Raw genomic sequence first — 16,126 nt, 5'->3', positions numbered from 1 at the left:
AAAATTATGTAGCATTTAACAGCTAAAGGGCCAAACATTTCTGTTAGCAGTTAGTTAGTTTGTTAGTTAGTTAACTTGCACTGGTAGCAGATGTAATATAGGTCATAAATGTGTATATAGAATATTACCAGGTTTGATTCAGTGCTGAAGAATGTTGGTTTGTAACTGCTGAATAAACTGTATGAATTTTTACAAAGTGCTACATTCAGAAATTCATTGGCTTATGAAAATAGTAGTCTAAAATCATCATCAGTTCAATGTTTTTTCCAAAAACAGATTAAATTATCACCCATCATCAGTTTCACTTTGCTTTTGTATTGAGGCTCCAAAAGGCAAACAATGTAGCTTCAGACTCTCTTGTTCATTTTAAATGTCAGAACTCTCAGTCCAGTAAACCAGCAGCAACCTCTCTTGGTCACCATGATCCTAAACTTGCAGAACAACCTCCCACTCTTACTTAAAGTTTTACATTAATGGAGAGACGGAATTCCTCGACAGAGGTCACATATTAGTCTGAATCATGGATAGTGTGAGACTAACAGCATTTACAGGTCATTAATCCCCCATAATCCCCCATTAGTGTCTGAATCTTCAAACTAAAGATAAGCCATGATATGGATGTTTCTGTAGGAGTTTATTGCTTTCTCTCCCTTTCCTTGACTGATTGATGGGGGGCTTCTGATCTTTGATGCATGATGGAATTTCTAGTCTTTCTCCTGTTTATTTATTTATTTATTCATTTATTTATTTATTCCATTAACAAACAGCATTAATACAAGTTTGAACTAATCTTGAGTTGCTTTTCTTAAGTTGTGCTTCAGGAACAAAAGCAGATAAAGTTGCAACATGGAAACAACAGAGACGTTGCCTATCTGCTTCTGTGTCTTAATTCATCTTAACAAGACACTAAATTTAGTCATTAAGAACAACCAGTAAAAGTGTTACATAAACAGTGTGTTTTCTGCATGCTCAGCTTGTGTGGGTCTGTAAATTGTTGTCAACCATGTTTGAAATGTGATGCAGAAGCAAAGCAAGATGAAAAAAATCAGTTGCAGATAGGAAAATGAAAAACCGATAAGCCTTCGTGATTTGTAATACAATTTACAGCTGTAATCTCCCTGCCACTGTTCTCTCTCTCCTGCCTCCTCTAATCCAGGCCTGTATTATTCCTGCTGCTGATGTCACAGCCTTTTCAGGACACATTCTGGCATTACCTTTTGATCAGGCAGTAACATGCTGAAGCCGTTTTAAAATAAACTAAAAATGGCAACAAAAAATCACATTCCCTTTGTTTTAATGTCAACCAGTTAAGACATGTTATTGAGTGTTAGGGAGTGTCTTGGGTTTGCAAACATACAAACCGTCTCATCAGCTTTGTTGAAGGTGCCTGGTCTCTGTGTGCTCAGAAAGGGAGACAGAGGCCAAGGGGATTCTGTTTGATTTCCCTTTTCCATGCATCTGTGGCATTTTTCAAACACATTTGAACACTTGTAGCATAGCATATGCCCACTACACTTCCTAAGCTCCTTCACCAGCAGTACCAGAATGAGATTGGACATGAGATTGTCGACTAAAAAGGTTATTAGGGTCAGTCAGATCAAAACCCAAATAATCCTGTAATAGAATCTCAGCTCAGGCTGATGAACCAGAAATAAAGGATTTCCAGCAGCAAAGGATCCAATGCTTCAGAGACTGAAGTATTCAAAGTGTCCCTGCTTTTTTGCATTTTTTTGTGTCCCTGTCTGAAACAGAATAAGATAGGGGGAATGAGAAGAAAGACTGTTCATAATCAACCTTTTTCTTTTTATGTCTGTCCACTCTTCTGTCTGCACAAACACAGGACAGGGATCTACGACCAGAAGAGATGGAAGGTACAGAAATATAAAAAGCCTAATCTAAATCCTCTATCTGTCCCTTGTTGCCTCAGTCCTTTTTTTGTCTTTTTCTGTGACCACTCTCCTTTCAGACTTCAAACCTGGAATTTGAACGTGAAAATCTATGCTATACTGCAGAGACATTTCAAAAGATTCTCTTGACTTCACCCTTTCATTCTCTCCCAATTTCCTCCTCAATATACTGTCCTTATTCTAAATAAAGGCATAAAAATAAAAAACTAGACTCAAATATTGAAAGATAAATGGGCAGCTCAGGCAGTAACAGGTGAAAAAAACAGGCGAATAACATCAAAAATTGTCATGAGCTGCTCTGTCTTCCATAGTCATAATTTATGATCTTATTTTAGTTTTCCTTATGTTGTTGTTCAGTTGTTTTGTCAGACATTAATATTGTGTTCTTGTACTACTTGTGTCAGTACTTTCACTCTCATGTGCCTTAATTCAGTTTTTAGTGTTTCCTTTTACTTCATGTGTTTTCCCTCCTTTGTGATTGTTTTGTGATCCCTGCCTTTTTTGTCTTCACCCAAGCCTTGTTTTCTTTTATGTGTTTTAAACAGTATATATTAAAGACAAAGGAAGAACCATTGAACTGACACTGAAGGAGGGAAACTCAGAGACTTAATTCTGTATCATCATTTTTACCTTTCCTGAGAATTGTTGGTTGTCTCCAGTTTTTTTGGATGCCTTGGATTTAGTTTTGGACGTTATGTTGGAAATTTGTTTAGATGTCATTTTTGGTCTTTTGTTAAAGAAACCTTTACCTGCACTTGTGTTCTCATCTTTTTTTGAGTATTTTATGGGAGAATAAAAAAAGAAAGAACACAATTTTATTAAGTGACAAAAATTAATCTGGAAATATTCTCAAATATGAAACCTTTCATCTTGGTAACTGTTTATTATTGGGTCAGTTTTTAAGTGGGGATGTATGAGGTGTTTGGCAGTAATAAGTGTATGGGCCATTGGGATGAAAAACTCAACTATCCCCCTTAAGATTTGGTTGTGGCTGGCAAAGCAGCCTTCATAGACAGTGTAACAAGCCTCCAGCACCAATGAGGAGCCAGTTCAGAGGCCTACCAGGCTCTTTTCTTGGCATTGCAATTCCTACTTGTTTTCATAATTTAAAAACTTAGCTGAGTTTCATTTGTCTAATATTTGGTTCCCCCTTGGTGTCATGTCCAAAGTCTGACACATCGTATGCATGTCTGAATGGAGTTGTGATGTCACTGCTTTCAGAGGATCCATGTACATCCAGAGACAGAAGAGGCAGATTTTTCAAAAGATCCCCCTTCTGAACCCAGTTTCAAAATTTTGCATTATCAGATGCCCAAAACGGCGTTTCTAAGTAAAGGAAGGAGCAAAACACAACAATAGTTCACGATTTTCAATTAAATACATTTATGTGTAAACAGCCCCTAAGTTTAAGCAACTTGAAGATAGTTTTGTTTCTCTTTCTTTGGCACTCCCAGTGGAAGTGTCAAAAAAAAAAAAAAAACATGACTCCTAGAGCAGATACACAAAAATAATTCACTCATTTATTTATTTTTTCATATCTCTTCCCTGCAGAGCTGCGTGAAGCATTCAGAGAGTTTGACAAAGACAAAGATGGCTTCATCAGCTGTAAGGACCTGGGCGAGTGCATGAGGACTATGGGATACATGCCCACAGAGATGGAACTGATTGAACTCAGCCAGCAGATCTGTAAGTGCTGCATGCAAACATCAGAACACATCCTCAGTTCTCCATGCTTTGTGTGTGTCTCTCTTGTAAGACACTAAGGGAGTTAATAATCAGTTAAAAAAAACTGCTGTGTTCTTGTTTTCTCCCCCTGTAGGTGGTGGCAGAGTGGACTTTGAAGACTTTGTGGAACTAATGGGTCCTAAGATGCTTGCTGAAACTGCAGATATGATTGGAGTCAAAGAGCTGAGGGATGCATTCAAAGAGGTCTGCAATCAGTCCAGCCCAATGAAAGACCTTTAGACTGAAAGATTAAGCCATTTCCCTTATTTATACTTTTTTTTTTTTTTTCTCTTTCTCACAGTTTGACTCTGATGGAGATGGTCAGATCAGCCTTGGGGAACTGAGGGAAGCTATGAAGAAGCTCATGGGAGAGCAGCTCAACCACCGTGAAATTGACGAGATCCTGCGAGATGTGGATCTCAACGGAGATGGACAGGTGGACTTTGAAGGTGGGTTAATCAAACAAAAGTGTTAGAAATAAAGAAAAGAGATAAAAGAAAAACAGATGTAGGCAAGTACAAACACAGAAACTAGAAACTGTAAGTGTTATAACAGAAAGATTCAAGTGGAAAACATTGCAAACACACTAAAGTCAGACTTATAGTTTTTTGTTTAGTTAGAAGCTTGGATGTTAACTAATGGAAAAAGGAGGGAAGAACTGTAGAAAGAAATACATTAAAGTGAAAATACCATTTCAAATTACAAATGATGACAACATATCCATTCTTTCCATAGAGTTTGTGCGAATGATGTCACGCTGACTCCTCACCCACAAACCTCACTATACTGCACTAAAGACAACAGGGACCTGACTGCTCACTGTTAATGTATTTGTCTTTCTTTGTGATGTACAAATTCTTGGTGTGTGTATTTTTTGTCAGTAATTCCTGCTATCTATCAAATATAAAAGAACCCCTTGACTGTGTTACTGTTGTATGAATGTTATATGTATTTAACATGAAATAAACAATGGTAGATAGATGGAGGAGAAGGTTTAACCAAAGCTGCGGTCCCAATTTAAGAACATTTACATATCTGTGACCTGAGAATCACATACCAGCAATACATCATATGTAGCACACATATATATATTTATATAACTAAATGATGCATTATCTAAAATCTCCATAACAAACTGTTATGACTGTGATTTTGTAATATTATTGTAGCACTGTTAGGAAAAGTGAATGGTTTGTTGATAATAGAGTAAATCATGAATTGCATTATGTTTACACTTCTTTATGTAAAAATGATCATGCAAACACTTAACGTACCAAACAATTGTAAAAACGTAGACCATTAATGTGTTTCAACCAATACAGGCAAAAAAGGTCACTATGTTTTTTAGTATCTATCTTTTTGATATAGATTTTGTAACACTAACATGAAATTTGGAGTCTGCTTCTTTCTGTCAACATCAAATATATGTCAATTTCTTTGTTTTGTTTGTTTCATTGTCCAGTTAAAAATTAATAATAGGCCAAAGTTCAATTTATGCAGTCCTAAATAAATATATGATGTTATTTTTGTACAGTGCTACAGATATTTTAAAAATACATTGTAAATAATAAAAAGTGCATACCAACACTAATAAACTTGTTTTTATTTTCTTTCAAATGTAACTGAACTTTTCTTATTAAACCTACTCCTATGCAGCTTCCCCATTTCTCTATTTATACCAAATTCTTACACCTGTACAAAGGTATCTTTATTTCTTGGAGAGCCTGTCTTAAGTTTATCTTGTATTGGTTTGGATTTTCCTTGTGTTTTATCCATCTTTGTTTCCTGTTTCATTTTGTAGATTCCCTTGTTTCATGCCTTAATTCCTCCCAGTATTTATTCTGTGTTATAAATTATCCTATGTCTTCCTTGTGTTTAGTGACTCCATGTTTTATTTTGTTTTGCAGTGTTGTGTATTTTCCTGTGTTTTAGTAAAGCTTGGGGTTTCCTGTTTTATTTTGTAGTTCTTTATCCCTGTGTTCATGTTTAGTTTTATTTCCTGCCCCTGTGTGTTCCCTCCTTTTTTTGATTGCACTCATTAGTTACACCTGTGTCCTGTGTGCCACACCTGTGCTAAAAAAATCTGTGTTTTTATTTTCTTTGTTCTCCCTGTCCTGTGGTCGTACGCCTCTCCTGTGTTCCCGCTGTTTTATTTTGGACTTCTGTCTACTTCTACACTTCCCCTCTAAAGCAAGCATGTCAAAGAGGTAGGTTTGCACACATTTCAAAGTTTCTTCCCCAGTTCCCTAATCATGAGTAATGAAGCACCATATCATTCACTGGAGTTTTGCCTGTAAATGGTGTTGAATGTGGTTTGGTCTACAGAGGTTTTTGGTCTGTCTGAGAGATCGGGAAGTATTCTTATTTAGACATCTCACATCTGTCTCACAAGCTGGGGATCTAGAAAATAGAAGGCTCCCCTAACTGTTTGCTAAGTGCTCACAGATCTTGACCAAAATAGACAAAACATATAAGTTGAGGCTTCTGTATCAGGACAGTTAGTTGATAAATAAAGTCACATGCAAAGCTCTTTTTTTTTTAAGTCTCTGCATACCTTTTTTGTAAAAGAATTTCCCATATAACGCCTGAAAGCATTACCTGGTAAGAAAAAAATAGCATACATAAATAGTCATAATTCATGTAGGTACATACATTTACTGATCAATTAACATCAGTTTACCAGGATATATCTCCTCCTCTCTTTCTCTCTATTATGGTTTTTGTGTCTGTTTACATGACTTCAGTATTTGTCATGTAAAGAAATGATGCTGTTAACTTTAATAAAACCAAAATATTAGACTGCCAGACTACCAGCAAGTGACGTATGCCAAACAAGAAACTGCTGTCCTGCAATATGTGAGATTTATTATTTTTGTCTATTTATGGTTATCTCTTCACTAACAAAAGCCCAAAATATTAGCTATATGAGGTCTAATGATATTGATAAATGCTGTATATTGTTTTATATCTACGCTCTACCCCAGCTGGGATATATGCGAAAGATACTATGATAAGTTGGCCGAAGTTAAAGACCATTAACTTTCCATTTCCCAGCTGGTATTTGACATATTTGGCAATGTAGCAGTTAATGTCAAAACATGTGTTGGAGTATTTGTTATTTTTGGTGTTCATCTGTTCTTTTTTTTGCAATGAGTTTGTGAATCTGAGGACAAAACTTTCAGAGGGCTCTTCTTTTTTTCTTGACTTGACAAAGCTTCTAAACACCACACCTGTATCCGAAAAACTCACCTGATTCTGAAAATGACTGGAATAATTCAAAATTTGATCGATTCAGTATGCGATGGTTTATGTTGTTCTCAGAGAGCCACATGCACAGATAAATATCTGATTTAAAAAGGACACCATTTAATCAAGTGTTATGATGAGTGTGATTCATTATACTTGTAGTAGAATCTGAAGAATCAATAAAAGCTTTTTTATTTTTTATTTACATCCATACAGAAAAAAAAATTCTTAGGAATATAAAATGAGCAGAATAAACATTTGCAATGCAATTTAATCAACCATCGTCTACATGCAAGCTTAAATTGTTGAAGCGCAGATTGAATGGTTATCACATACTGAATAATGCACGGCACAGAGTATAATAGATAATCATGAATTTAGCCATATGGATAACTGGATTTGTGTCCTCTATTGCCCAATAAGCTTTAACCATACACAAACATTAAAAGACTAAAACTCTCTCAACAACCTAAAAGCTATGATTCAAAAACACATGTGAGTTTGTTAAACTATTATTCTCAATGAAAAAAATTAGCTTGATATAATCTTGGAAGGTTGATCTTTATTTACGGGTAAAGTTAAAATGAAATCTTATAATTCAATGATTGGTTTCATATAATTATATGATGTTTTACAGTAAATAAATGTATCAGTGGAAATCGTAGTGCCCTTTAAACCAAACTGTTCCCACATTTCTAACAGTTTGCCTCAAATTACCCCCATTGATGTGTATCAGCACCCGCCAGAAATCAGCTGAGTTTAACTTCATGAAATGTTTATCATCACGAGCCTGCGCATCACAGCCTTAATCTATAAACAATGCTGTGTTTAATTTTCTGTGGAAACAGTCATATAAATTCAGATTCACTGGTCAAGGTCCCTTATTTCAATGTTTTCTGTTCTGCTCTGAAAGCACAATGATCACAAGTAAGGAGAGCTCAGTAGGTTTAGATACACTTCCAGGTGTCCATGTACAGTAAAATTAAACTGCACAGATAAAATATTGAACTTGGTTACAGTTCTCATCATTCCATTCACCCCTCCCCGACGAACGGTGCCAGAACTCAACACAGTCCTGGTCCTTTCCATTATGGCTGTTAGGCTGGCCCTTACCCCAGAACCTGCAGGAAGAGGAAAAATATCCAAAGTAAGAACACTGTTCTTTCCTTTGTTGAATGATGTCAACAATGCCCAGCTATTTATTTCGGAAAATAAGTCATTTTTATTACGTTGTGTTTAAAGGTGTCCCGTCTACCCATTTCCACTGCCCTTCCACTCCATCATCAGTCAGACCAATCCAAACTTCTTTGTCAGATTCATACAAACCATTGATGAAATCCTATAAGAAAAAACATATGCAAAAATGATATAGATATTCAAGATATACATATTCAAGAGGGCTTCTTAGACATTAAACTTTGCTTTATTTATTAGCACATCATAGTCATAGCTATTGTTGGGGTGTATGGATCAAATAGCTGCTGATGCACTCAATCAATATCTTGAAACTTGTAAAGGATGAAATTAGTAGAGATAAATAAGGTATATAGTGGAGTGATGTATAGCTGAAAAGGTTGATGTTCTTCTCAGGTTTGGGGACACAGACGGAGCTCGGCAAGTATTCATTGATGATATATACTACCAGTGAAAAGTTTGGACACACGTTCTCATTCAATGGTTTCTCTTTATTTTCATGAGTATTTACATTGTAGATACTCACTGCAGGCATCAAAACTATGAATGTACACATGGAATTATGCAGTAAACAAAAAAGTATGAAATAACTCAAAACATGTTTTATATTTTAGATTCTTCCAAATAGCCATCCTTTGCTTTGATTACTGCTTTGAAAACTCTTGGCATTCTCTCGATGAGCTTCATGAGGTAGTCACTTCATATGGTTTTCCAACAGTCTTCAAGGACTTCCCAGAGATGCCCATTAAGAAGGCAAGAAATTCCAGCAATTAACCCTGACAAGGCATACCTGTGAAGTGAAAACCATTTCAGGTGACTACCTCATGAAGCTCATTGAGAGAAGGCCAAGAGTTTGCAAAACTGTCATCAAAACAAAGGGTGGCTATTTGAGGAATCTAAAATATAAAACATATTTAGAGTGATGTAACATTTTTTCTTTGCTACATAATTCCATATATCTTGCTTAATAGATTTGATGTCTTCAGTATGTATCTACAATGTAGAAAGTAGTAAAAATAAAAGAAAAACCATTGAATGAGAAGGTGTGTCCAAACTTTTTGATTGGTAGTGTAACTGTTTAACTTATATAACTCTTCAATATTATGCACATTTATTTTCTTCTTCATTAATATGAAAATGCACATTTGCGTAGCTGATTCATATTTGCCGTCAAGGAGCTTATATGCTGTGCTTGTATTGAATTGATTGTGGTGACACTTCCTCATCGGTTTACTCTTGTTGTCAAGTGTGCTCAAACAAACAAACCATTTCATCCTGGCTTTTTACAATTGCCAGGTCTGCTCCACTGGATTTGCAGTATGTTCTGGCTCCATTCCAGGTTTTTTTTAAAACAGAAGTGAAGTAGCAGTTGTTCTCAAATATCCTCCAGCCATTGGAACATCTCTTTCCTGGAAATTGAGGAGAGACATAGGTCAATGGAAAAAAAAACCTAACATTAGTTTTTAAAAGAAAAAGAAAAGGAGTACATTTGTAGCCTGTCGTTGGCAGACCCACAGCCAGCTCATATTCATTTTCGTTGGCAAGTGGATTTGGGACATTCGCCAATCTCACATTTATGTTGAGATGGCAGCTTCTGCCGCAGGGAGGTCAGTTGAATCCACTATTAAGGCCGTCTTAAATGAACTAGATGATGTAGCTTCGAATGCTCTGTCTGTTTACATGTTGTGCTACATAACACACTCCAGAGCTCTGATTGGTTGTATGTGTGTTCAATCTCTTCCAGAGGCACTTTTGCATGCAGTGACTGCCCCTTTTAAAAGGCAAGTCAATAAACCACATCTGGACTCATTCATCAAAGTAGATTGGTCAGGGGATGCAAGGATAATTTGTTTGGAAAGTTATTTGAATTTAAGGTTTAGATTTTTTTCAGGCCTGTTAATTTTATATCGAACAAATCAACTTTTCACCTTCAACAATGAAAAACAAAGCTTCGGACCATGGGAGAACGGGCCTTCTGTGCTGCTGCACAAAGTCTGTAGAGCTCCCTGCCCAGCCTTTTCAGGGCCCCACAGACTGTGGATGCTTTTAAAAAAAACACTTAAAGACTTTCCTCTTTAAAGAGGCTATTAACTAATTTAAGTACTCTTTTTAAAACAATTTCAAGTTTACTTTGTGCCTGTAGCACTTTGAGATTTCTTGAAATGAAAAGTGCGTGACAAATAAAATGTGTTATTGTTAGTATTATTATTATTACCAATGAAAATCCCTTTGGAAACATGAAGTTACACTGTATAAAAACATGCAGTCAGAAGAATATGAAATTTGATCAAAACTCATTTAGCACAAAATAGAAAAAAATGACTGATCCAAATCCTGTACTCGGAAACTCCTTTTTAAGTTTTCAGTGTTTCACATTATTTCATAAAACACAAAGCCTTAATTACACTCAAAAAACTAACTTTGAGAGTTCCTTTGTCTAAAACTGAAGATTCAATAATAATTTATATCTGACATTCAAAATCATCTGTAACCATTTAAGCCTAAACAAAAAAAGGAGAAGGAATGAAGAAGTTGTACTTCTGGTCATCCCATTTTCTCAGAACTTCATCATATAGTGCTGCCCAGTCAGCTTCCATTGGAAGAGTAACTTGTCTCACTTTCTGAGAAAACAGAATTTGCTTTCCCGATTGTGTGAGTACTAGTTGTTTTGTGTTTTGTGCAGTGTTAGACTGGGACTGGTATTTTGGGTGTTACATAAGCGCCCTCTGCTGGACAGAGTTGAGAGGTGCTTTCCCTGTTGTATTGATTTGTAATAAACTCTGCTAAAATATTCCAGATTAATCATTTGTTGAGGTTAAAGTGTTTTTGTTGGTGAAGTATGTTTGATAAAAACGAATGAATTTAACATTGAACACTTCTGTGATGATTTGCTGTAAATGAATAGTGACTCAGCACGTTAAGCTTTACTTGAACATAGCTACAACAATAATCTCTATTTTCCACAATTTGCTCATTTATTGCTTCCTGTGTTCAAGCATTTTCTTTAGTTTAATATTGCTACAAAGGCGCCTATGAAAGACCTTATAGCTTCCACAAGATATGATAATTATCTTGTGGAATACATTTTAAGCTACATTTTAAGCTTATTTTTTTGTTGAACAAAAGAAAAAAATGATCACCTTTGTGAAACTCCAGGAGCGCTGTAGTTCCCTTTTGTGCAGATATTCAATATATAGGATGTCATACACTACAACCAAATATATTCCTATAGGTGAAAATTTGTAACTTGAAACATGAAATGTGTTCATTTAGGTGATATGTGGAAATACTTTCTGCTTACCGTGAATAGTTTCGTTCAGTCTCTGAGCTTCGGCCTGCAGCTGGTCTCTTTCAGCAGTCAGGTTGCTGTTTTTATGCTGCATCTTTTCTGTTTCCTGTACTTCAATATCACATTTAATTCTAAGCTCATGTTGTTCATTCTCATATGTTCCATAAGCTATTTCCAACTGTGCTATTGCTTTCTTAAGCACTTCAGTAACTTCCAGCAGAATGTCCCTTGTTTCTGTCAGGTTCTGGTGACTGCTTTCTAGCTTGCCTTTTTCAGAGGAGGAGAAATTGTATCTTTTTTCTACATGTGTTATTTCCCTCGTCAGGTTGTTGTAGCTTATTTGCAGCTCACCTTTTGATCTGTTTCGATTTTGGATTTTACTCTCCAAAGTGTCTCTTTCTTTGGTCACAGAGTCAACATTAGCATGTAACTCGTTTTTGCGTTTCAGGACTCTATCATGTTGTTTTTGTAACAGCTCTTTGTCTTTAGACAGGGCAATGTTAGCAGTCTGTAACTGGTCTTTACTGACTTTAAGCTGTTCTAGCTCTTGGCTTAAAGTAGCATGGCTGGTCTGTAACTGGCTTTTACTAGCTTTAAGATTGTTTGATTCGTCACTCATTGCATTGTAATCTGTCTGTAGCTTTTCTGTCCTTTTAGAAAAGTATTGGTTCTGTTCCTGTAGTTCAACACGATGGCTCTCAAGAACCCTCTTCTTCATGTGCACTGCCTTAATTTTCTCCTGGAGATTTGCTTTGTCCATATTCATAGCCATTACTTTATTATGATGGTCTTCCTCTACTTTTCGTTCTGCAAAAGATGAAAGAAAATGCTAAAACAATGATCCTACTGTGACATAAGAAAACTTCCCAAAAATCTGTGTGTTTGACAAGAAGAAAAACGGAGGTAGACTCACGCTGAACAGTCTGAACTATGACTCCAACCAGCAGGAGAAGACACAGCAGGCTGAGGCAGAGTGTTGCAACCCGGAAAGGGTTGTTCCTCAATGAATGAACTGATGACAAGGCGGGTGAAAACAGAACTTAATGAAGGAAGTCTGTTGAGGCTCTTGCTTTTATGTACCTCCTCTGTTATATAACAGAGTGAAATGCTTGAAAAAAACGTTTCTTTGCAGCAAAATAAGCTGACTTATTAATAGTTATTTTTATTTCATCAATATTATTTATATTACACCTATTTTGTTTCACTTATAACTAACCAGAGGACACATAATGAATCTTATAAAAATGGTGACTCTTTCCTTTCAACTTCGGCCAAGTAATGAACAATGAAACACACTTTTTAAACCTTTTTTGTCATCTAAAAATGAGCTGCATCTCCCACACTGATGCAACCAATATATACCAGCATAAAATGTAGAGAGATGTATTAGTGTGTTATTGTATTTCACCAAGAAGAAGGTGCCATTGGTCCTGGTCAAGAGCAGTGATCCTGTCCTTACCTCAAAAATATAAATGCTATGGTATGGTGAGCATAAATTTTCACTACCTCCTCAGGGAAACATCTTGACTGTTAAGCTGCTATATGCCCTACTTTATAAATGTGCTAATTGCTAACTTTGTCTGTGCAGTGTGAGGTACTCAGTTTCTAGCTGGGGCTATAGATTTTTGACATTTATGCCACTCTTTGTTTACTGTATTAAAGGAGATTTGTGCAGCCTTTCCTACCTTATAAGCTTTGGTTGGGTTTGGTGTTAATGGGCCCTATCATACAACCCGTGCAAAGCATGCGGTACAATTTTTATTTTCCATAAATTTAATTCTGATGGTGACCTGTGTGTTTTCTGCATGTTTAGGGGCACAATAGAAGGAGAGCTGTCCAATGTGCCAGCCTGTGCACAGTCTATTTCAAATAGGAAGGCCTGAATGTATATTAATATCCCTGACTGAAGGTGCGCACTGATCAGTTTGAATCATATTATGCCTGTAACAGACCTTTGAATTATCAAGTGACTTAATCAAACTTCTCTGAGCCCTGCACCTTACTTAGTGCCCAGATTGTCCGCCGCTTAACTTGCAGCATTCAGTTGGACACACCCTAATTTACTTTGTGTTAGGCATTTTAGACTGTACATTTATGATTGTTTGAATAGGGCCGAATGTTTTAAATGTCTGCTTCCAGCTAACTCTGCTGCCCAATGTGGCCACTGTTGTAGCTTTGAGTACTTTTGCTAGTTAGTTTCTTTCTTTTTTTCTCTCCATGAAGGCACAGAGGCTGCAAATTCTCAAGTTCTACAATCATTGTTGTCTCATCAAAACATGCAACTCTTTTTGGAATGAAGTTCATATTTTATTACCTGAGTTTTGAAGCTTGTTGCCACCAGGAATGAGTTGCTTGTAGCCAATTTTACTGTTCGAGGTAAGGTACTCGTCATCCATTTCTGCATCCTCCATGGGTGTAAATCTACACCAAAAAAATAGATTAGCTTCTTGCATAGCTTCAGAGATTACCTCTATTGTTGGTAAATCCATGCCCTTTTAAAGATTCCTGTTTTATTTAATGTTATGTTCTGAGTTCCCTCCCTAATGTCATCAATGCATGAGAGTAAGACCTGAAAAAGAAAATAAATACCTGTACTTGTAGAGATGACAACCAAGTCATAAGATTGGAAATATGAAAAATTGCGTTTTGAGGAGTCTCAGCAGGCTAAATCCAGAGTATTGATCATCTCTTTCTTCAATCCACAAAAGCAGTCTACTACAGGAGTGTTGCACTTGTGGTCAGAGGGACAGGAACTGGGGGTTGGGCAGAAGGCAGAGCCTCCATGGGAGCCTCCCATGTAACCGATTTTGTCATTCATTTCTGATTAAAGGGATAGGTTGCAATTATGCTCCAGATTAATTTAGTGAACTAATTTTAGCTCTAATGATAAATTGTTGTTTTTTTTTCTAACAAAGATATTGTGAGGCATATTTTGCTTTTTTTAAGTTTTAATCAAACATCCTTGAAAACATACTACAAAATCTCAAGTCTATTTGTGTCCCTATATTATGTAAAACTTGCATATTCTGAGGGTACAAAGTCCACTTCTTTAATTAATGGTAAATAATGCAGACATATTTTGTGTAATCAGCTGAAATCTGCACAGTGCACTGGTGACTTTGGCAGTTTCACAACAGGAACACATGAGGAAGAACAGATTTCACATGACACAAAATTGCTGAACATGCCGTTTTCAATTCAACAAACAGGAGGAAAATCTAAACATGTTCACTTACACAGCAAAAAGTGGATCCGGCTTTAACTGTCAATTTTTACATTCTCTTAATGTCACTGTAATCCTAGAAAGAACAGCATAGTTTGTCTTCTGTGGGGTGATATGAGATAGGCTACTTGTTGACAGTTTATTACTCACAGGGGATCCCGGTCAACCCTTTTGTTGAGAATGCAGGTGGAAAATTGACAAGCTAGGCTATCAACCCCTGCAGACAAGACCAAATTTACCATGTAATGTAACTTATTTTAAAAAGTTTGACCCAAACATTAATGTTGGTGTAAGTATACACTGCAGTCAGACATTTTTCTAAGCTTTAGTTTGCTGTTAAAATGGTTTGTGTTTCTCCCCCAATATTTCAGGCATTGTTCACACGTCAATGGCCTAACTGAAAACACAAATCTGTCATTTGCGCTTTTGAAAAAAATATGCAAGTTAGACCATTAGTTTACGCTATAACTTTGTAATGAAACACCACCGAACTCGCCTGGGAATAAAGCTCTTCTTCAACAACCAAGAGGACTGTGGCCAACTCGCACTCAAAAGAGTTAACTTTGTCCAGAGAAGCGTTACTAAACTCGGTAGAGTCAGCTGCACAAACACAACTTAGTGGTCAGCCATTGTCCTCATACTCCCACATGGCTATTTGACTGGGAACATAATATGCATGGGTACATGAATTGCTTGTTTACACAGCTGGGTTTGGTTTAAAAAATTCCACTTTGGAATCCATTTTGAGCTGTTTGTGATTTCACTCTCCAAAAATGAAGCTGTTGTGTAAATGACAGACAAAGTGAAACTATAGCTTACCATTTTCTATTGAAAAGTTCCATTGAAACAGGACCTTACTTAGCTTGTAGCTACACAGCTTAGCTTAGCTCACTGCACTGGTTGTTCAACACTGCTCTGTGTCTGGCTTCAAACTGGAGAATATCTGGAAGCAGACTTTTATGCCATGACTTGTAACAGTAAAAAAAAAATGTACGTTGACCTAAGCACTTGTCTCCTTTAATGCATTTACTGACAGTTCAATATCAAATGTGAGGAAACGTATACTGTGACCCATCCACTAAAACTACTATCCTCGTCATGTTCTCTAACACACTTAATGTTGATACTTTTATATTTATTTAACATATTATTAATAAGGGGATTAACTTACCCTGAAATTATCTGGCCGCTGGACACAGGTTTAATTTGGTCTGGAGACGGGGATACCTTGCCAGGTGGGGGCAACATAACATAGGACAATTATTCATTTCAGCCATGTGAACACTGTTGTTTTAGGCAACACACCCTAACACTGTGTCGGGAAACATTTCTTATCATAATTCTATCTATCATTTACCTTGTACCTCACACTGACTTCTATAGTTGATGTTCACAAAGTCAGAAATTTTAATGAAAATGTTCAGCAGAAAACCCACACTTTTAAAAACATTCACTGAATTCCTTAGGGTGAATATTTTTGTGGGCTGTGGATTCTGTCAATGGAAGTTCTTCACCTTGAGAATCTGCTATTATACCATCCAT

The 16,126-nt window shown here is 36.4% G+C and overlaps 2 protein-coding genes across 2 annotated transcripts in view; one reads left to right on the top strand and one right to left on the bottom strand.

Annotated features, from left to right (window-relative positions):
• cabp2a (calcium binding protein 2a) overlaps window positions 1–4,900 on the top strand; it is a 17,717-nt gene extending 12,817 nt beyond the window's left edge. The window contains exons 4-8 of the mRNA XM_034688449.1: window positions 1,841–1,871; window positions 3,459–3,593; window positions 3,727–3,836; window positions 3,934–4,081; window positions 4,368–4,900. Coding sequence (XP_034544340.1) covers window positions 1,841–1,871; window positions 3,459–3,593; window positions 3,727–3,836; window positions 3,934–4,081; window positions 4,368–4,393 — 450 coding nt within the window. The 3' untranslated portion in view covers window positions 4,394–4,900. The remainder of the gene's footprint in view (window positions 1–1,840; window positions 1,872–3,458; window positions 3,594–3,726; window positions 3,837–3,933; window positions 4,082–4,367) is intronic.
• Window positions 4,901–7,047: 2,147 nt separating this feature from the next.
• On the bottom strand, window positions 7,048–14,087 carry LOC117815912 (CD209 antigen-like). The gene is made up of 7 exons (XM_034687933.1): window positions 13,951–14,087; window positions 13,676–13,782; window positions 12,275–12,373; window positions 11,374–12,168; window positions 9,339–9,481; window positions 8,108–8,217; window positions 7,048–7,999 (listed from the first exon to the last, which is right to left on the bottom strand). The coding sequence occupies exons 2-7, from the start codon at window positions 13,770–13,772 to the stop codon at window positions 7,861–7,863; spliced, it is 1,383 nt and encodes a 460-aa protein (XP_034543824.1). The 5' UTR covers window positions 13,773–13,782; window positions 13,951–14,087; the 3' UTR covers window positions 7,048–7,860.
• Between the last annotated feature and the right edge of the window lie 2,039 nt (window positions 14,088–16,126).

Source organism: Notolabrus celidotus, chromosome 7 (genome assembly GCF_009762535.1).
Source record: "Notolabrus celidotus isolate fNotCel1 chromosome 7, fNotCel1.pri, whole genome shotgun sequence".
NCBI lineage: Eukaryota > Metazoa > Chordata > Actinopteri > Labriformes > Labridae > Notolabrus > Notolabrus celidotus.
This window is presented reverse-complemented; position numbering and strand designations above follow the sequence as displayed.

Coding starts and splice junctions, on each gene's coding strand:
- LOC117815912 (XM_034687933.1), bottom strand. CDS start 13,772: ATGGAGGATGCAGAAATGGATGACGAGTACCTTACCTCGAACAGTAAA. Junction 9,482..11,373: donor ACTGAACGAAACTATTCACG/GTAAGCAGAAAG, acceptor CTCAATTTCCAG/GAAAGAGATGTTCCAATGGC. Junction 8,218..9,338: donor TAAAAAGCCAGGATGAAATG/GTTTGTTTGTTT, acceptor TTTTTCTTATAG/GATTTCATCAATGGTTTGTA.